The sequence below is a fragment of the Gymnoscopelus microlampas genome, assembly GCF_963454915.1.
Source record: "Gymnoscopelus microlampas genome assembly, chromosome: 2".
Taxonomy (NCBI): Eukaryota; Metazoa; Chordata; class Actinopteri; order Myctophiformes; family Myctophidae; genus Gymnoscopelus; species Gymnoscopelus microlampas.
In genome coordinates, this window is record NC_139939.1 from 52,420,129 (window position 1) to 52,441,983 (window position 21,855).

General features: G+C 43.2%; 1 protein-coding gene across 2 annotated transcripts in view; it reads left to right on the forward strand.

The window, feature by feature from the left end:
- The window catches only part of sdk1b (sidekick cell adhesion molecule 1b), a 446,717-nt gene that overhangs the window by 314,094 nt on the left and 110,768 nt on the right, over positions 1 to 21,855 (forward strand). For both annotated transcript variants that reach the window (XM_084044504.1, XM_084044505.1), the window contains 3 exons: positions 103 to 250; positions 13,371 to 13,511; positions 17,006 to 17,187. In XM_084044504.1, coding sequence (XP_083900630.1) covers positions 103 to 250; positions 13,371 to 13,511; positions 17,006 to 17,187 — 471 coding nt within the window. The remainder of the gene's footprint in view (positions 1 to 102; positions 251 to 13,370; positions 13,512 to 17,005; positions 17,188 to 21,855) is intronic.

Genomic DNA, 21,855 nt, shown 5'->3' on the forward strand with positions numbered 1-21,855 from the left:
CCGATGTGTTAAAGTTTGAGACTGGTCTAGTGCATTGGTGATTCTATCAATAAACCGTGTGTGTGTGTGTGTGTGTGTGTGTGTGTGTGTGTGTTGTTCCAGACTCTCCGTGGAAGGTCTACATGTCAGAGGTGGACCCCGCTGTGAGCCAGGTGTCTGTGGGCGGGCTCACACCAGCCAGGACCTATCAGTTCAGACTCTGCGCTGTCAATCAAGTGGGCAGGGGCCAGTACAGTGCTGAGACACAGAGGTAAGAAGAACAGACCCCCATATATCCATACACACTATCAATCTCCATGCTCTTCTCTCTCTCTCTCTCTCTCTCTCTCTCTCTCTCTCTCTCTCTCTCTCTCTCTCTCTCTCATATACAGCTGTGACGCAGACAGGTGTGCTAAACCCCGTCTTATTTACGGTGTGTTGTGCGGCCACACTGATAGTTTGTGGTTCCTCCCAGCGGTGATGTTTATGAGGTGATGCAGCAGGTTGATGTCGTGTCAGACAGCGTGCTGTGATTTGTGTGAAATCAGGTTGTTCTGTTCTCTGTGTAATGGAGGATAATACATTACCTCACTGGAACCATCCGCCAATGAATTGTAACCTTTCTACCAAATACACACTCACTTTGATTTGTATGCACCAATGAATCGGCGCGCGTGTGTGTGTGTGTGTGTGTGTGTGTGTCAGGGATATGGGCCTGGGGTCAGAACAGTTGTGTAACAGGGGATGGAGTCTATAGGCGAGGAGAGAGAACGCAGGGTGGAGCTCCTTTGTTTAGAATCCTTTTACTCTGGAATGAGCTATTTATATTCGTTGTGTGTGTGTGTGTGTGTGTGTGTGTAGGTGTGTGTGTGCGTGTGTGAGTGCATGAATTAACTGTCTTTTTCTCACATTGTGTGCTCAGTCAACTAAATAGCAAAGAGGATGAAATGAAGTGCTTTGAATGTCCGTGTCAGTTTATGAGAGAGAGAGAGAGAGAGAGAGAGAGAGAGAGAGAGAGAGAGAGAGAGAGAGAGAGAGAGAGAGAGAGAGAGAGAGAGAGAGAGAGAGAGAGAGAGAGAGAGAGAGAGAGAGAGAGAGAGAGAGAGTTGAATGGTTAGGTACAGCCTGTACCTGATGCTCACACACAATGTGACGGACACACGTACAGACATTGTGTGTGTGTGTGTGTGTGTGTGTGTGTGTGTGTGTGTGTGTGTGTGTGTGTGTGTGTGTGTGTGTCTAGAGGCAGACCACACACACAGATGTTCGCTCTTATGAACAACAACAACAGAAGCACCACATCACTCATCTCTCCTTCTCTCCGTTCTGTTCATCTCTCATGGTTTCAGTTTCTTCCTTTGTTCCTCTGTTCTCCTTTCTCTTTCTCCTCTCTCCCTTTTCCTCTCCTCTCCTCTCCTCTCCTCTAATCTCCTCTCCTCTCCTCTCCTCTCCTCTCCTAACTAGGCTGTTTTTTTGTGGCTGCAAACAGTGGGGAAAGATTCAGTTTCAGGCTGAGAGACAGAGACTTATAGACAGACATGGAATCAACTAGTCAGCTTGTCTGAACAGATGGACACATGAAAAATATCTCTTCTTCCACGTTCACACACACACACACACACACACACACACACACACACACACACACACACAGACACAGACAGCTGCAGATGCACAGATGCGTTACACACAACACACACACACTAGGGGACATAATTAAGGCAGGTGGTGGGAAGTATAGCGATACAGAAAGTGTAAGAATTGCCAGATGCAACAGTCATGTAATGTTGAGAGTGGGTGGGTTGGGGGGGGGGGGGGCTTACTTAGAGAGACTTACTGTATAAAAGATTGGAAAGATCAGATCAAACACAACATGACGTCAGAATTTGTCTCTCTCATCTTTCTACGTTTCATGTCCTTAACGGCAGTGGTTTAAAGTAATTGTGCATTTACTCAAGTACTGTACTGTACTTAATTAAGTACAATTTTTAGGTACTTTTACTTTTCTGGAATATTTCCAATTGTCTATACTTTTACTTCTACTCCACTACATATCAGAGGCAAATATTGTACTTTTACTCCACTACAATTATTTGAAAACTTTAGCTACTTTCCAGATATAAATTATTACATTATAAAACAGACATTAACCACTTTAGCCCTATTTTATACCTATAGGCTATTTTCAAACATTTTAGTACATTTACTTTTGGTACTTTAAGTACATTTTGATACCAATACTTTTGTACTTTTACTCAAGTCAATTTTGAATTCCGGACTTTTACTTGTAACAGAGTACTTCTGCATTGCAGTATTGATACTTTTACTTAAGTAAAACATTTGAGTACTTTTTCCACCACTGCTTAACGGGAGGTCAGATAATGGAGGAGTCAAGGATTTGCAAGGCTCCCTGACCTCATTTAGTGCAACACCATGCTCAGAGAGATGCTAAAGCAGCCTAGTTTCACACAGGTGTGAAGTATGCCTTATGACACCCCTACCCGGGGTAACAGGCCGTCCACAAGGGATCTCCAGAGTTCTCGGTCAGTGCCGTTCCTTTCTCTCTGAAACCAGTAGCTGATGTACATGTTAAAGTAGCCTACTCATGCGGCCCATAGTCGCTTCTTTTTGGGCTGGTTCTCCTAGACCTGGTTGCTTGTTTCTCTCACAGAATCTGGCAACACTGATCCCGCCCGCCCAGGTGTTTTTTTTTGGTCGGCCTCGATCTGTTTCTCTTCCCTTGAGGGTTCCAAGGTGGTGTTTGACACATTGGTGAGTGAGTGAGTGAGTGAGTGTGTGCCCGATCCATCTCCATCTTCTTTGTCCAATATCGTCTGCTAGCTGGGAAGTTCTTTTTGTCTTCCTCCACACGATCATTATCGCTGATCTCATCCGGTCAGTGTATATTCAGGATTCTTCTTAAGACATTTGTTGATAAAGGTTTCACAGGAGCACACGGTATACAGCAGAGTCCTGCACGGGTCCAATTTTGAGAACCCGCGTCCGCCCCGCCCGTCAATACTTAGATCCGTAGACCGACCCGTCACCCGTTGATTATTTCAAAATATGAACCAGCCCCGCCCGTCAAATAAACGACCCGTTGTCCGCCCCTTTACCCATGATTACATGCAGAGTAAAATGTAAATCCTATTGAAAAGTGTGTTGAAAAAGATAGCAGCCTTCAACAACAGTGCTACATTCAGTGGTCAGGTTCGTACAGAAATCAAGTGAAGACGGAGGAGCGAGACACGCGCGCGAACACGCATCTACACAGCACACATGTGTCGTTGTTTACGTCGTCAGATGATTTTAATTTGAAGGTTTAACAGGATGTTCAATGTGTTTTTGTGAGTTAAGATAACTGACTAGCGTGTTCCTTGCAGTTGTGCTGTGTTAAGTGACGTTGTTTGGGCGGAAACAGTGCTCTGATTTTCACAATAAAATGATACCCGCCCGCGATTAGTTCAGTACCGCCCGTACCCGTGATCTTATCAAAGTAAAATGTTCACCCGTTTTCACCCGTCAAACGCGGGTACCCGTCGGGTATCCGCGGGTTCCCGGCCCGTTGCAGGACTCATGACATAGAGTACAGAAGTCCTGACGTCACTCGTTCATCCCCTGGGTCACGGAAGTAATTTCTCTTCTATGGAGAATAACATTGGGTCATCCTATAATAGTCTCATATAAGAATTGTGGTCCACAAATAAACAAACTGTCTCTACGATATCGTCAGGGAGGAGGTTCTGTATGGTTTATGATAGTCAGTCACTCATATTTGATACAGTCTGTTTCTGGCGAAAGTTTAACTAATCTGGCGGAAGCGATATTAGCGTTTTCTCACCGTCAGTTGATGCTTCATATCCATAAGAGTCAAACCGCCGGGACCATTTGTTTATTTTTGGAACATAGTTCTTATTTGAAGCGATATTAACCCATTAAGACCATCTGTGTCATTTTTTGATTTGAGCTAAAAAGCATTATTTTACACTTTGGCTATTCAAAAATAGCAGATATACAAGCTCGTAGCGCGGCACCGAGTGCCGCGCTACGAGCTTGTATATCTGCTATTTTTGAGAAATCGTTAAAATTTGTGCAAATATTTGAATATATATTTTTTCAAGCGAACATTTGTTACTCAAATCTTTGCTTCTGGGGGGTCCCTGGAACAACATATTTTGAGAAGGGGGTCCTTGGCCAAATGCATATACATTTTGGGGTCCTTGACATGAAAAAGTTTGAGAACCACTGACATAGTAACATACGTTTTTTCAAAAAACTGTTTTGAGAAGACTAAAAACACGTCTATGGGAATTCAGAATGGGGGGGAAAAAAACGCGACCCAGGTAGGATGTGTAAATTACGTCAGACTTCTATTGACGTTGTGTTTTCAACACAGCGTTTATATGGTATAATGCTCAGAAACAGGAAATGCTCTACGCTGCTCTACCCGCCTCCTAAACTTCAGTGTGAATAAAGTTTGTGGACGGAATTAAAGTCTGACCTTAATCTTATTAGTCAGACCTATACTTCTTCTTTATATCATTTTATGTGTGGTGGTCTTTAAAAACAACAGAGGGTGACACAGTGACACACACACTCATAAACACACACACACACACACACACACACACACACACACACAGACGCACACCTGCCTCGGAGAAACCGTGGCCTATTTTCTTAAATAACTGGGGACTGCAAAAAGTGTGTCACACATAATATTCAGGAATATTTGTGGGCTGCTGTGTGTGTGTGTGTGTGTGTGTGTGTGTGTGTGTGTGTGTGTGTGTGTGTGTGTGTGTGTGTGTGTGTGTGTGTGTGTGTGTGTGTGTGTGTGTGTGTGTGTTTGTGTTTTTGCATCATGGAGGTGTTTACGTCCTCGTGCTGAACCCGAAGTCTAAAGTATTCCCTTGGATTCAGCTGGTTGACAGTTCAAGCAATTCACCAGCTTTAACTCACAGGCACAGTTTCTGTTGTCGTGTGCATGTGTGTAGGTTTCTGTGTCTGTGTGTGCGAACACGTGTGTGTGTGTGTGTGTGTGTGTGTGTGTGTGTGTGTGTGTGTGTGTTGTCCTCTCAGATGAGCATAGAATGAGTGCATGTGCTCAATGCTGCGTGTGCTTTAAACCATTAAGACCTGGAACTGTGTCATTTTTTGATTTGAGCTAAAAAGCATTATTTTACACTTTGGGCTATTCAAAAATAGCAGATATACAAGCTCATAGCACGGCACCGAGTGCCGCGCTACGAGCTTGTAGATCTGCTATTTTTGAAAAATCATGAAAATGTGTGCAAATCTTTGAATATATATATTTTTAAAGCGAACATTTTTTAACTCAAATCTTTGCTTCTGGGGGGTCCCTGGAACAAAATATTTTGATGGGGGTCCGCGGCCAAATACATATCATTTTGGGGGTCCTTGACATGAAAAAGATAGAGCACCACTGATATAGAAACATAAGTTTTTCAGAAAACGGTTGAGATTTAGGAGACATGTAGAATCGGCTTCAGGTCTCAATGGGTTAAAGCACATCATCCATTACAGCGGAAGACGAAGGTAGTGGTGTGGTTGAGTATTATATATACTCTACTTACACACGCACGTATGCTAATGGTCGTCTCATTCACACCAGGCCCATTAGACACTACTGTGTGTGTGTGTGTGTGTGTGTGTGTGTGTGTGTGTGTGTGTGTGCGTGTGCGTGTGCCTGCAGCACCTGGTTCTCTTTGACGGTGCCTAACCTAATGGAAGTAAAGCACAGCTGTAAAACCACTGGCCTGTGCTATATATTCCCCGTGTAACGCATCATCTAACAGCTGACACACACACATGCACGCGCATGCACACACACGCACGCACGCACGCACGCACGCACGCACGCACGCACACATGCAAAATAACAGGCAAGTATTCACACAAACGTATACACTCACATACACCAAGGCTAATGTTTAACCCATTGAGACCTGAAGCCGATTCTACATGTCTCCTAAATCTCAACAGTATTCTGAAAAACGTATGTTTCTATATCAGTGCTGCTCAATCTTTTTCATGTCAAGGACCCCCAAAATGTATACGTATTTGGCCGCGGACCCCCATCAAAATATTTTGTTCCAGGGACCCCCCCAGAAGCAACGATTTGAGTTAAAAATGTTCGCTTTAAAAATATATATATTTCAAAGATTTGCACACATTTTCACGATTTTTCAAAAATAGCAGATCTACAAGCTCGTAGCGCGGCACTCGGTGCCGCGCTATGAGCTTGTATATCTGCTATTTTTGAATAGCCTTATGTGTAAAATAATGCTTTTAAGCTCAAATCTAAAAATGACACAGTTCCAGGTCTTAATGGGTTAAACAGCTTATAGAGAATCGCTTAGAGAGAGATGGAGACGGAAAGAGAGAGAGAGAGAGAGGGAAGCTTGGCGAGAGAGATAGCTATAGAGCAGTGGTTATCAAACCTTTTCATGTCAAGGACCCCCAAATTGTTATGTATTAGTATTAGGTCCGCAGAATCACATTTGAATAGATATTGTGCCACAGGGACCTCTTTTGGCAGGTGTTTGCACGGAAGATTTAGTTCAGACGTGGAATTAGATTACAGATTAAATTCTGTGCTGAATTTGGCAGCCGTCTATAGAGTTAACAATGGACAGAGTGAAACGTACTGTAACTTCTAGCCAGTGAAATGCAAAAAAGAGAGAGAGAGAGAGAGAGAGAGAGAGAGAGAGAGAGAGAGCTACTAGCTACTAGCTAATGTTTATAACAATTCAGCCTGTTTTGGGGAACCCTGAATCTTTTACGAGAAGGTAAGAGCTGGAAGCCTGGAACTCTGGCTGGAGAATGTGAGTTGGGTCAGACTCTATTTTCTGTGTGTGTCCGATAATAAAGTGCTCATAGATTGTTTGGAGGGATGAGTGCTTTTAAAAAACGCATATATTTCATAGCAGTCAGCACTAGATAGATTGCCAGTTTTTTTTTTTGGTGTAATGTCAGAAACAGGAAATGCTCTATGCTGCTCTTCCCACGCCCAAAACCTCAGTTTGAATAAAGTTTGTGGACGGAATTTAAAGTCCGACCGTGCCATTAGTCAGACGTATACTTCTTGTTTATCTCGTTTTATGTGTGGTGGTCTTTAAAAACAACAGATGGTGACACAATGACATACACACTCATAAACACACACACATAGACGCACACTTGCCTCAGAGAAACTGTGATCTATTTTCCTAAGTAACTGGGGACTGCAAAAAGTGTGTCACACATAACATTAAGGAATATTTGTGGGTTAATGTCACAAACAGGCTCTACACTGCTCTACCCGCCTCCAAAACTTCAGTGTGAATAAAGTTTGTGGACGGAATAGGCTCTATGCACAGCAGTCATATTGGAAAGAAATTGGGCTTCTTCTTACTTCCTTCACAGGTGTTACCAATGATACTAATGAAGGCTCTGTTCCATTCTGGTCAGGGTGCTGATATCGTGCATGTTGGCTCACTAGAAACACTCCATTTTGGTTCCCAAATGGCCCCTTATGGTGGGTGTGTAACTCTGAGAGTGTACAAAAGGAACCAAATGGACCCGTAAGGGTCCATTTGGTTCCATTTGTACACTCTCAGAGTTATGGGCGTCCTTGAAAATAAGACAACCACTATACCACACTAAATGGAACAGAGCCTTAATTAGTATTATTGGTGACACCTGTGAAGGAAGTAAGGAAGGGACCCAATTCATTCCCAATATGGCTGCTGTGCATAGAGCCTATTAAAGTCTGACCATGCCATTAGTCAGATGGAGGGATGAGTGCTTTTAAAAAACACATACATTTCATAGCAGTCAGCACTAGATAACCTTCCAGGTTATTTGTTTTTTTTCCCCTCATCTTATAACAAACACGTTGGTGAGGAAGGCTATAGCTTTGTAGTTGGAGTTAAACTGGACAATCTGGAGGTGGATGAGGGGGAAGCAGGAGGCTAACCTGTTGAACCCCTCACTGCAAACTGACGGCCGTGTAAACACCGCCTACACACTGACTGCACCCACTACAACGTATATTGTGGGCCACAGGCGCTTTTCCAACACGTATCAATGCCGGTGCGTGGGGGGACCTTTTGATCACCCACTCACTGCCTGGAGGGCCTTTCACACGGGAAGCATCAGGCAACGCCTAGTAATTCATCTTCAATTAGAGGCGATCAGGCAGGTAAGGGAGGTATGTGTGAGCAATCTGAGAGGTGGAGTGACAAGCGGGCACACTCCCTGTCAAACTGTAGCGTCCGTGCTTGTTTCACGCACACACTCCCGCCCACAACAAGAGTTGGGTTGTGGTTAACGATCATTTTCATATGCAAGCGTAAATTGCCTGATGGCGTTTACTGGCAGAGTGATTGTCTTGTCTGTGTGTTCACATTAGAAGTGCAGTGCGAACCCCACTGATCCAAGAGAGAGAACGCAGGCGTTTGTGTCACTTCCCGTCTGAGAAGACCCTGAAGCTGGAACACCATCTCCTCAGTCTATAATCATCCATAAATACATGTGTCATTATATAGATCTTCCTGGATCCATATAAGCCATTATACACTACATAGCCAAATAAGCATCATAATTATTATGATTACTGTTATAATTAATACCATTATCATCATCATCGTCAATTTGATCACATTATATTAGGAGAGAGGAGTGGAGAAGAGAGCAGTAGATAGATGATAGATAGATAGTTTATCGTCATTCAACACATGCATGAAATGCATACATGAACAACATTTCGTTCCACTGGCTGTATGATCTAAAACTACTCCTAGTAGAAAGCTAAAACGACAATACTAAAAGCTAAAATACTAAAAGAGACACCACTAATAATAAAATCAGTTCATGATGAGACAGAAACATTGCACATAGGAGTCTTCAGCAGCATATATTATAAGGAAGAAGGTTAGGGGATATTGCATGTGTGCTTGTACTGGACTAGTTCACTTTTTTAGAGAAGAGTCAGTGGCGTGCACAGACATTTTGAGGGGCAGGTGCTCAAGTAAATTATACTTTTTTTTTGTTTACTTGGTCTGCTCTTTATTTTCGGTGCCGAGATTGGGTATTTTGGTTGTATTGGAATGTGACGTCTTAACTCTTTGTTACGACCCGGCTATTGTAGAAGAAAGAAGTCCCCGCCCGCGCCCCCGCCCCCGCCCCCGCCCAAAAGGGGGAGCAAAAACAGTGCACTTAGATAGCTGGCGCTGCAGTGCCACCAGTGTTGCCAGATTCTGTGAGAGAAACAAGCAACCGGGTCATCAGCTATTTGAAAATAGCCGATCTACAAGCTCACAACGCGTCGCATCGCGACGCGTTGTGAGCTTGTAGATCTGTAGATCTCTCTATTTTCAAATAAAATCTTGCGGGGAAATTATAATAAGCAGATCTGGCAACCCTGAGTGTCACTTATGAGGAGCGGTGTGTGTGGCTGTGCTGGTTTCCGTCTGAAGTCAACAATAATCTCCTTTGTTTCGCTGACATTCAGGAGCAGATTGTGTGTGTGTTACACCAGCCCCGCCAACTGTCTCACTTCCTCCCTGTAGTCGCTCTCGTTGTCGTCCCTAGATGAGGCCTGCACGACTGTCGCGTCGTCCGCATACTTTACCATGTGGTTCAGGGGTCTTCAACGTTTTCAGCCCAAGGACCCCGTAGTTGAGAGACATGATGAAGCAGGGACCCCCTCTATATTGTATAAAATGTAATTTCAGATTAAACTTTTTTGGTTTACTTGGTCTGCTCTTTTTTCCCTCTACACCTACACCTCTTTGCCAAAAATAGCAGATCTACAAGCTCACAACGCCTCGCAGCACGAGGCGTTGTGAGCTTGTAGATCTGCTATTTTTTGGCTAAAGTTCTCTTCAGAATAGGGATGCTAGGGTTCAAGTTAAGGAAACAAATAATATATCACACAAAGATTTGGTGGACCCCCTGTAGTAACTCTGAGGACCCCCTAGGGCTCCCGGACCCCCTGTTGAAGACATTACATTACATTACATTACAGTCATTTAGCAGACGCTTTTATCCAAAGCGACTTACAATAAGTGCATTGAACATAGGTAGGGAACGAAACTACTAATCACCAGAAGTCTTAAGTGCATTTTCTGCAAAAACAAGCAACCAAGAGTATACCTAGCGCTAAGGGTAAGGGTGCTATATATCAGCTACCTATTTCCTTAAACAGATGAGACAAAGTAGCAAAATCAAATGAGCACGAGCTAATACAAAAAGTGTATCGACTAAACAAGATCCAATAAAACAGTACAACAATAAAACAAGAGTTCGTACAACTAGTTAACAGCAAGTAAGCCAGACAAAGAGGAAGGGTAGTGTTTCCTGAAGAGGTGGGTTTTCAGCCTGTGGCGAAAGATGGGCAGTGACTCTGCTGTCCTGACATCAGTGGGAAGTTCATTCCACCACTGTGGGGCCAGAACAGAAAAAAGTCGTGACCGTGTCGATCGACCAGAAGGACCCTGTAGTCGCTCCCTGAAGACCCCTGATGTAGTTGGTAGTGAACCTAACACAGCAGTCACGGGGTCATCTGGGTGAACAGCATGTGAACTCAAAAACACAGCCCTGTGGAGAGCCAGTGCTCAGGGAGATCGAGGTCTGTTTGTTAGGAAGTCCAGCAGCCAGTTACACAGGGGGGTAGTGGAGAGGAGAGGAGAGGAGAGGAGTAGCGAGGAGAGGAGAGGAGAAGAGAAGAGAGGGGTAGCGAGGAGAGAAGGGCATGATGGAGAGCACGGTATCACGCCGTCTCACTGGAAATGAGAAGTGGAGAGCCTCACTCATCCTCTGCTAATGGTGATTTAACTATCTGCTGCCGTCACACACTGTCGTCTGTCTGCTGGGACGAGAGAGGGGGATTTACAACAGGGAGAGAGAGAGAGAGAGAGGGAGAGATTTCTGTCGTGTGTATACAGTAGAATGTGAGGGAAAAGCAGAGAAATATGACGTTATGGAAAGGTTAAGCAGGCGTTAACAAACGTTGTGGAAATGAAGATGTAACATGGAAGAGTGCTCTCTCTGTGTGTGTGTGTGTGTGTGTGTGTGTGTGTGTGTGTGTGTGTGTGTACAGTATGTGTGTGCATACCGGTGGGGTTGCAGGTCTTAATGTGTGTTGCGTCCCCTAAATGATAAAAAAAAGTCATATTTTTAAATGATAAAATGATAAAAAGTCATATTTTTAATGTGACTCTTTCTTTCTTTCTTTCTTTCTTTCTTTCTTTCTTTCTTTCTTTACTCAGAGATGACCTAGCTGCAGTGCTGTATGACTTTATCTTTTTGCACATTTCTCCTCTCCTTTTCTTCCTAAACTGGGCACCTGATTGCTTTGTCCTTTTTGTTTTATCCATGTTTTGTTGATTTGGCACTCAAGCATCAGTACATTGGCAGAGATTATTTGTTTTTCGAGCAGTCATTTTTTTTTGCTTTTCTGTTTTGCCTGTTTATTTCTTCCCAATAGTGTCAAGTTAGTTTCACCTACTTCTATGTTAATATGTTAGGGACTTCAGTTTTATTTTGAAGTACCTTCTGGAAATAGGTATATTTTCAGTAGGTCCTTCAAAATAAAACCTGTGCTGGCTAATCATATTACAACTTTCACCTTGTGTGTATCGAGAACGTCCTTCAGACTCGGTGTACATATCGTCAAGTACGTGAGGGACTGATGGGGGCCGAGTGGGAAGTCAAGAAGTGATTTTCCCCAAATATTGATAAATCCTCAAAGCCCCCATTTATGGAGTATACCCTGATGCCATCATCAATAAAGTATAACTATGATGTCATCATACTGTAGCACTGACTACCTTTTGAATGATGCTTTCAATGCCAGATGACGACCCAGAATCTAAAAAAAAGAAAACGCTTTTCTCTCTACTTTCTGTTGCTGTGGGGGAAAACCACACCTCATTCAAATGAGACGTAGCCTGCGAGTTAGTTCAGGCAGCATATACTCGAGAGGTTAAATGCTATGCGGGTGCATACAGAGTTATTACAACACTATTACGCAGTCTTACGTCAGAGCTGACGTGACAATCAGCTGACCAATCAGCGGGTTATTTAAACTCACCTCAATCTTCGTTCATTCTCTGCTGTCATTTGTACCCCTGGTTGTTGGAATGCAACTGTTACCCCCACCACCACCCCAGCACCACCAGTGGGCTCTGCTATTGGTTCTGTTCCCCATGGGGGTTGTTATGTATGTATATCTAATGATGTCTGTATGATTGTGTTGAGCAGGGAGAAAATATTTTGCAGAGCCGAACGCCAAGATAAATTATTATATATACACTTGTATTCACATTCATAATAAAATATTGGTTCAAACTATTCGTGAGTTATCTGACTGAACTGCCCATATACAGTATATGGAATGGACAATCGTGGCTGTTCGATTTTTTCTCCAAGTGTGTGTAAGAACCCGCTGCGTCTTTTACCACGACCGGCGGGTCGATTGCTGTGAAGAAAAATATTCTATGATTTTTCAAAGGTGAGTGAAAACACTCAGAAATCGCCGGCACTGTGGCAACTAGACAATGTTTTTTAATGGAACTAAAACAGTTAAAGGGCCACAGGCAGGCAGACAGACGGATACAGATATCTCTGTACATTTCTCCAGTGGATTCCTCGCGTCCCGACGGCCACAAACCCACAGCTTGTGTCTGGGCAACCAGACTCGAGTGGGGCTGAATGGGAGATCTTGGCTCATAAAAGTAGAACCAGGGCACCCGACCACTCTGCCCGGCCAAGTGTTGATTTACTCTTCACATTTCTGACACTCCAGTACTTTCTCATCCAGTACTGTCCCCGGCTCCCACTGAAAGATTCTAGATAGACTAATGCATTGGTTCTCGAAGTCGGGTCCGGGGACCCCCAGGGGTCCTTGGGGGAGTACCAGGGGGTCCCCAGCAAAATGTGTTAATATAGCGTCACAATACTTTGAACCTTTTATTCTTTGGCTATTCAAAAATAGCAGATCTACAAGCTCATAGCGCGGCACCGAGTGCCGCGCTATGAGCTTGTAGATCTGCTATTTTTGAAAAATCGATAAAATGTGTGCAAACCTTTGAATATATATATTTTTTTTCATGCGAACATTTGTAACTCAAATCTTTGCTTTTGGGGGTCTGTGGAACAAAATATTTGAGATGGGGGTCCACGGCCAAATACATATCATTTTGGGGGTCCTTGGCATGAAAAAGTTTGAGAACCACTGGACTAATGAAGGTTTTTCTTTCTTCTTTCTGTGTGTGTGTGTGTGTGTGTGTGTGTGTGTGTGTGTGTGTGTGTGTGTGTGTGTGTGTGTGTGTGTGTGTGTGTGTGTGTGTGTGTGTGTGTGTGTGTCGATATGTTGAATGTGTCAGACTGATGCTGAGGGAGGAAGCACCCAGCTCTCCTCCTAAGAACATCGTAGCCAGTGGGCGAACGAACCAATCCATCATGGTTCAGTGGCAGCCTCCTCCTGAACCACAGCTCAACGGGGTGCTGCGGGGATACGTGCTCAGGTACGCACACACGCACACACACACACACTCAAGCGGGCACGCAGACTCACACACACATCACAGACCCCCCTCTTCCCCCAGTAAAAGTGTCAGTATGTAAGGTCAGGTGAGGTCAGGTGGAGAGAGAGAGAGAGAGAGAGAGAGAGAGAGAGAGAGAGAGAGGAGGAAGAGAGAAGTTGATCTTGTCTCCGCTACACAGACACCATGGCCACGTGAAATGTATCAAGCAATCCTATACAGCCAATCCTAGCGAGCGTATATTTGGTCTGTCCTTTGATAAATCTCACGGCTGAAAGCGACCGTCATTTAACCCTTTAAGACCTGAGGCGATTCTTAAAAAAAATCTAAATATCAACAGTTTTTTGAAAAAAATCTGGAAAATATTTTTTATTTTCAAAAATAGCAGATCTACAAGCTCATAGCGCGGCACCGAGTGCCGCTGCTATCTGCTATTTTTGAATAGCCAAAGACATCTAAAGTGACACAGATCCGTTCCAGGTATCAATGGGTTAAATAACACGCCCTTAAATGTTCTTGAAGCGCCCGATTTTATGACATGAACAACCGGAATACGACCAAACAACGTATGGAAAGAGTTTCCCCCGACCGCCTCGCTCCCTTTCGTGTCCGGCTATTTTTTGGCATAAGTTCTCCTCAGAAAAGGGATGCTAGGTTTCGAGTGGTTATGGTAAAAAGAAAAATCATATCACATAAAGATTTGGTGGACCCCCTGTAGTAACTCTGAGGACCCCCTAGGGGTCCTGGACCCCTAGGGGGAAGACCCCTGCTGTAAACTGAAAACCTTTCAAAAGGGCACTTCTTGTCAAGAGGGCAAAGGGCAGGTGCTCTAGCACCACCTAGAGTCTATCTGTGCACGTCCCTGCGCAAACGCACACGCACACATCTACTTGCAAGCCTAATTGTGTAGCATTTTGTCACACTGTGGAAACTTTCATGTATTCCGTAACGGTACAATCTTTGTCAAGTAGGCTAGTAGCCCACATGAATGACACCAATCACTTTGCCATGAATGGAATACGTTAGTATATTGATTTAACCCATTACCGACGTGCGCACTGCACGTTCGAGTTCGACACTAAAATAAAGCAATCATGTATTCCCCGTGAAGACTCCAGAAAATGCTCTCGCATAAGCGTTCGTATAGCCTGGGTCTGATCCAGATCTTATCTGAATGACTGTTAAAGCACCCGTTTAAATGGGTGAATGATTAAGCACCTGACTTTGCAAATAGGCTACGTTAGATTTTAATTGCTTGTCATTGTCACTTGGAAATAAAATAGGCGTCCATGACCATGATTTATGCCTTTATCCCATTAAGACCTGGAACGCATCTGTGTCACTTAAGATTTCTTTGGGCTATTCAAAAATAGCAGATATACAAGCTCATAGCGCGGCACCGAGTGCCGCGCTATGAGCTTGTAGATCTGCTATTTTTGTAAAATCGTGAAAATGTGTGCAAATCTTTGAATATATATATATATATTTTAAAGCGTTAGGAGTTAGAAAACATTTTTTTAATCGGCTTCAGGTCTTAATGGGTTATAAAATGTTATATTTTCACAGGGATTATTTATTAGTGTGTGTTAGATTTTGGAGTGGATACATGTTGTCCAGATGCCTGTCCAGACTGTCAGACCATCCCGCTCCGCATGTCCGCGATGGAACATAAATCCTGTACGCGTCCTCAGACCAGACGTGAGATATCAAAGTCAAAGTCATGATAGAATGATAAATACCGACAATTGCGGCGATCTCGCCTTGACGCCCATTATTTGGTCCACACACCGCTTTGATAAATTAGGGCAAACGATGTTGTCAGCCTTGGGCTCTGCATACTATGTGCGTGCCGTGCATGCTTGAGTGTGTGTGCGTGAGGGCTGACTCAGCTCGGTAGGCCGGTGGAATAGCTAGTGAACAGGTACCATATTAAAGGGATTCTAGGCAACATTAAGCCTAAATTTAAAAAAATATATATATATATATACATATATATATTTTGCATTTTTCCCCCCTCTATCAGCCACTATATAATGATGCTGGGGTGTTTTCCTGCATTGAAACACAGTCCTCTTTCTGAAATCCGTAATTTCCCTAATGTTTATGTTTGTCCGGGGCGTAAATTAACGCACGCATGTGCGCGTCCGTGCGCGTCCGTGTCCGTTTGAACTTTTTACTTTCGGTTTTAAAACGCTCTCAAACTTCGTTTTTGAGGCACAGAATTTGCTTTTAAGATAGCGTTTGGATAGAATTTAGTTGTTTAACTTCATATATGTGGTCAATTTATCATGAAAGAGCCTATTTAAAAATAAAAATTCAGAGAACCAGCAGGGGCGGGCAGTTCCGCAAATTATATCCGAATAAAGCAACCTATTTTCGGCATGGCCCCTTCAGAAGTCCCCTTAGCTCTATCGAAGTCCCTCCTGCGTCACCCCCTGGTAGTCGGGGAAACGAACTGCGGTGTTTGTTTATCTCTGACTCGCCGTCAATGCCTTTAAAGTGCTGACACTTATGCTATTATTCCTTTCAGCTCCCTCAGATTATGTGATATCTACAGTAAGTGTTTTTACATCCTCCATCCATGCTTTGGAGCAGACAGGTATATATTATGTCATTAGTTTTAACCCACAGTCTCACGGAGATGCTGAAAATTCAGCAAACGGAAACTTTTACTGGACAAACTTGTTGTTGACAATTCAATATTAGTTTATTTCAACAGCGAAAAATGCATTTTGCAGGTTGAAATTAGTATGGAGCAGTGACCCTTGAAGTCCAGAGTTTGGTCCGGATCTGGACGAACCACAACTGTTTTCGGACTGTGGGAAAATTATACTCTTCATAACATATTATTTGTATCGTCTGCAAGATGTTACGCATACCGCATATAAAAATTCTCCATTGTCTCCATTGCTCCGAATGTCCGACTGCTCCTCTGTCTGCGATGTGGTTTGGTGCGTACACCTGCTGTCATCTCCATTACGATGATGGATAGTCGTTCGAAGCGCATTCGGAGAGATGACAACGCTAAGCTGCTACTTTCAGTTTCGGCAGCAAGTTTGCTAGTTTAGTTTTGCCAGCAGTTAGCTACAGTAGAAGCCTCGAGTTATACAACGTGAATCAGAATGGCTGGCGAAAGGAAAGTCGACAGTGAAAAATCGGCAATTCAAAGAGGAATGGACTGAAAAATAGCCATTCATTCATCCTCCCTTCCGACGAGCACCAGACCGAAGTGTCTGATATGCCAAGAGACAGCAGCTCTGTTGAAGAGTGGCAATTTGAAACTTCACTCAAACTCAAAAACACCATGTTTGACCATGTTTGAAGTCCACAGCAACCAGTAGAACCGAAATACTGGCTGGTGATTTGATCAAACAGCTTTGTGTGTGCGTGTGTGTGTGTGTGTGTGTGTGTGTGTGTGTGTGTGTGTGTGTGCGTGTGCGTGTGCGTGTGTGCGTGTGCGTGTGTGTACTGTATAGATACCGTCTCGCGGGCCTGCCGGGGGACTACCAGGAGAAGAACATAAGCAGTCCAGAGACCAACTACTGCCTGCTGACGGATCTGATCATCTGGACCCAGTACCAGATCCAGGTGGCTGCCTTCACCGGAGCCGGTTTGGGGGTCTACAGCACCCCCGTTACTGAGTACACTCTGCAAGGAGGTGGGTGTGCCCTCACCCTCATACATATCGTATCGTTGTTGTCGGGCAGAAAACGTCCTATCTCTTACTTTTTGTGTTTTTTTCGTAAACGAACACCCTTCTTGATCATACTACAGCGTCACATAAAAGCATCAAAAGGAGCAGATCTACAAGCTCTAAATGTGAGGTTTCCACCCGACAGAGACTCACATACTGTACACACACTAATGTTTTTTGCTTTATTGGCCTTGGGAGAGTCTCAGCAGCTAAACATTTGGTTTAGCTGCTGAGACAAATACTTTGGTTCAGATTCTTTTTCCCCCCTGTGGGGTAACCAGCAGTTTAGAGACCTGAAGCCGATTCTACATGTCTCCTAAATCCCAACAGTTTTCTGAAAAACGTATGTTTCTGTATCAGTGGTGCTCAATCTTTTTCATGTCAAGGACCCCCACATGTATATGTATTTGGCCGCGGACCCCCATCAAAATACTTTGTTCCAGGAAGCAAAGATTTGAGTTAAAAATGTTCGCTTTAAAAATATATATATTCAAAGATTTGCACACATTTTCAAGATTTTTCAAAAATAGCAGATCTACAAGCTCGTAGCGCGGCACTCGGTGCCGCGCTATGAGCTTGTATATCTGCTATTTTTGAATAGCCCAAAGTGTAAAATAATGCTTTTTTAGCTCAAATCTAAAAATGACACAGTTCCAGGTCTTAATGGGTTAAACCAGGGAGTCTTGACAGGGGATTCAAATCATGGGCAGACAAGGGTGTGGCCAAGATCTCAGATATGTATGAAGTTGATGTGCTCATGTCTTTTGAAGGTCTTCGCAGGAAATATAATATCCCATTAAATCATTTTTTAAAGTACTTACAGATAAGAAGTTTTATCTTAAAAACCCCAAATAACTCAACTCAACTGCCATCTCTATCAGTTTTGGAAAAGATGATAGTAGATTATTCTGGTAGTCGTGGTCAAGTATCTTTGATTTATGATGCGTTTGTTAGGATGTCTGGGTCTCATGCGGATTGCCGTCTCGCTACCACCAACAAAAGCACCGCCATGCCCTTCAGTTCAAAGGTCTGCCAACCACAGGTTGGGACCCCTGCTCTGTACATCATCTTTACGGCTAAACATGCCGATTTTCAAACACTAACCTTAGTCAACCCAGTCCACTCCACAGACTGCATGAATGTACAAATCAATAATGTGATTGTGAATGCAACTAAATCGAAAATAGTATCTAGGGCAGAGCCCTTGTGAGAGGTCGGTTGTGAGAGCACACTAGTTTTTATCCCATTAAAATCTTATATTTTTGCAAATCTTTGAATATAATATATTTTAACACATGGGGTGCCAAAACCGTACCGGTACGGTTTTGCAAATACACCCGTGGAGTGCCAACTTTCCTAAAAAACGTATACATACGTGAGTTTTGTGTTTTTGTTTTTTTTCGTTTATATCCACACGGGAGGGGCTGGAGCAGCTCTGGGAGTACCCATTGTGATCCTGAGAAGGATCGGCCAGATAGATCACCGGAAACAAAAACATGGCTCCCATCCGATTCCTGTCTATTTCCTTCTTTAAAACGCCTATATCTCCAAATCTGTTTCCGGTGGGGGAAACCGGTCATGCGCGATCCGTCCCCATTGTAACTCGCGAGTGGAATGTTATTGTTGCAGGATGTAGCCAGGGTCATCGCGCTACATGAATGGATGCTTGTTTTTACGTGGATTTGCTCATCGTGGAGTCTAGAGCTTTAAACAGCAAAGCGCAGTCAATGGGGAGAATGCTGGCACCCAACGTAAGTTGTTATGAAAAAATGCTGGCACCCAATGTGTTAAAGCGATCATTTTAACAACCTACCTATTTGACCGCAGGGTCCGCAGCCAAATACATATCTTTGTGGTGGCCCTTGACATAAAAACGTTTGAGAATCACTGATTATAGCAACATAATACGTTTAAGGATTTAGAAGACATTTGTAGAATCCCCAGAAGCGAAGATTTGAGTTAAAATATATATATATATATATCAAAGATTTTCAAATTGTATTTGTCAAAAAATTGCAGAAAGTCCAAAACAAATAAAAGTCCGGAATAAAAAATGTATTTGAGTAAAAGTACAAAAGTATTGGCATCAAAATGTACTTAAAGTACCAAAAGTAAAAGTACTAAAATGTTTGAAAATAGCCTAGTTATAAAATAGGGCTAACGTGGTTAATGTATATTTCATTATATCATAGTTTATATCTGAAAAGTAACTAGTAACTAAAGTGTTCAAATAATTGTAGTGGAGTAAAAAGTACAATATTTGCCTCTGAGATGTAAGTGGAGTAGAAGTAAAAGTATTGGAAATTGGAAATACTCAAGTAAAGTACAAATACCTCAAAATGTTACTTAAGTACAGTGCTTAAGTAAATGTACTTAGTTACTTTCCACCACTGACTAGCAGTAAGGATGGCAGTGTCTGTCGCTCCAAGGCCAAGACTTATTATAAGCTATTTGGGGATTATACATTTTTTTGCGCTAATAGGCTGAGGCTACTGTACCATCTGACGCTTTGATCACAAACAAGATATCTTCTGAACGACTCACTGATTGATCACAATTCAGTCTTGGATCAGAGTCTTGTTTAAACATGCTGTTACTTTGCCGACATTTACTTTGATACTATATTATTATTTTATCATCAAAGACGTGCAGTCTCAGCTGCACTCCCATTCCATCCTCATTACACATGCACACACACACACACACACACACACACACACACACACACACACACACACACACACACACACACACACACACACACACACACACACACACACACACACACACACACACACACACACACCCACACGCATGCACACGCGCGCGCACGTACTGTACTCTCACAAAAGTCACACACTCGTTATTACAAGACTTTGTGACAGGTTTATGGAGTTGGAAAAGGCAGTTAGGCTCGTTAATTATTCTAATGTGGTTTAATGAGAGAGGCTGCAATGAATCTGACATCCTCTCCTCTCCTCTCCTCTTCTCTTCTCTTCTCTTCTCTTCTCTCTCTTTCTCTCTCTCTCTCTCTCTCTCTCTCTCTCTCTCTCTCTCTCTCTCTCTCTCTCCCTCTCTCTCTCTCTCTCTCTCCCTCTCCCTCTCCCCCTCTCTCTCTCTCTCACACACACACACACACACACACACACACACACACACACACACACACACACACACACACACACACACACACACACACACACTCACACACTCACACACACACACACACACACACACACACACACACACACACACACACACACACAGAGCTGTGTGAGGATGTGTTTTAGTGTTTAATGTGTTGAGTAGAGCAGTGCAGGGTGAGTGAGGAGTCAGGTACAGCCAGCACAGCAGAGCATCTTTAACATGTAACAACGTACATACGTCCTTTACTGATATCAATATTTGACGTTGGATGAGGGGGTCAGAGAGGTAGCGGTGGGGGGGCCTGGTTGTTGAGGGCCTTGTAGGTGGTGATCACTATTTTAAAATCTATTATGTGTTTGACTGGGAGCCAGTGAAGGTCATTGGAGGACTGGGTCGGATCGGGTTCTGGTGAGGAGGCGGGCAGCAGAGTTTTGCACATATTGAAGATTTTTTGAGAATTTTGGCACCATATAGGAGGCTATTGCAGATGCAGTACCCGAGGCTGGAGTATTTCAAATTTTCAATACTTTTACTTCTACTCCACTACATCTCAGAGGCAAATATTGTACTTTTACTCCAATACAGCTATTTGAAAACTTGAGTTACTAGTTACTTTTTTGTTTTTGATTATTACTACAAAACACACATAAACCACTTCAACCCTATACATTTCGGCCATTTGAAAATGGCCGATCTACAAGCTCACAATGCGTCGCGATGCGACGCATTGTGAGCTTGTAGATCTGCTATTTTCAAGATTTTTACACATTTGAAAACTTGTGAAATGGGACATTCTGCATAATAAGTACTTTCTACTTTTGTACTTCAAGTATGTTTTGTTACCAATACTTTTGTACTTTTACTCGAGTAAATTTTGAATTCCGGACTTTTACTTGACTACTTACTTGTAGTACTTCTACATTGCAGTATTGATACTTTTACTTAAGTAAAACATTTGAGTACTTTTCCCACCACTGGATGGGGTGTAATCTGGTTGACACGGGACTGGAAGGAGAGGGTGGGATCCACGATGACACCAAGGTTGCAGACTTTGGTGAAGGGGGTTGACAACAATGGAGCCATCAATGTTCAAGGAGAAGTTATGAGTGGAGCGGGTGAGGGCATAATGAGGACTTCGGATTTATTGCAGTTGAGCTTAAGGAAGTTTGTTTGCATCCATTGTTGTCAAGTGGTGGAATGAACTTCCCACTGAAGTCAGGACAGCAGAGTCACTGCCCATCTTTGGCCGCAGGCTGAAAACCCACCTCTTCAGGAAACACTACCCTTCCTCTTTGTCTGGCTTACTTGTTGTTAACTAGTTGTACGAACTCTTGTTTTATTGTTGTACTGTTTCATTGGATCTTGTTTAGTCAATACACTTTTTGTATTAGCTCGTGCTCATTTGATTTTGCTATTTTGTCTCATCTGTTTAAGAAAGTAGGTAGCTGATATATTGCACTTTTACCTTGGCGCTAGGTATACTCT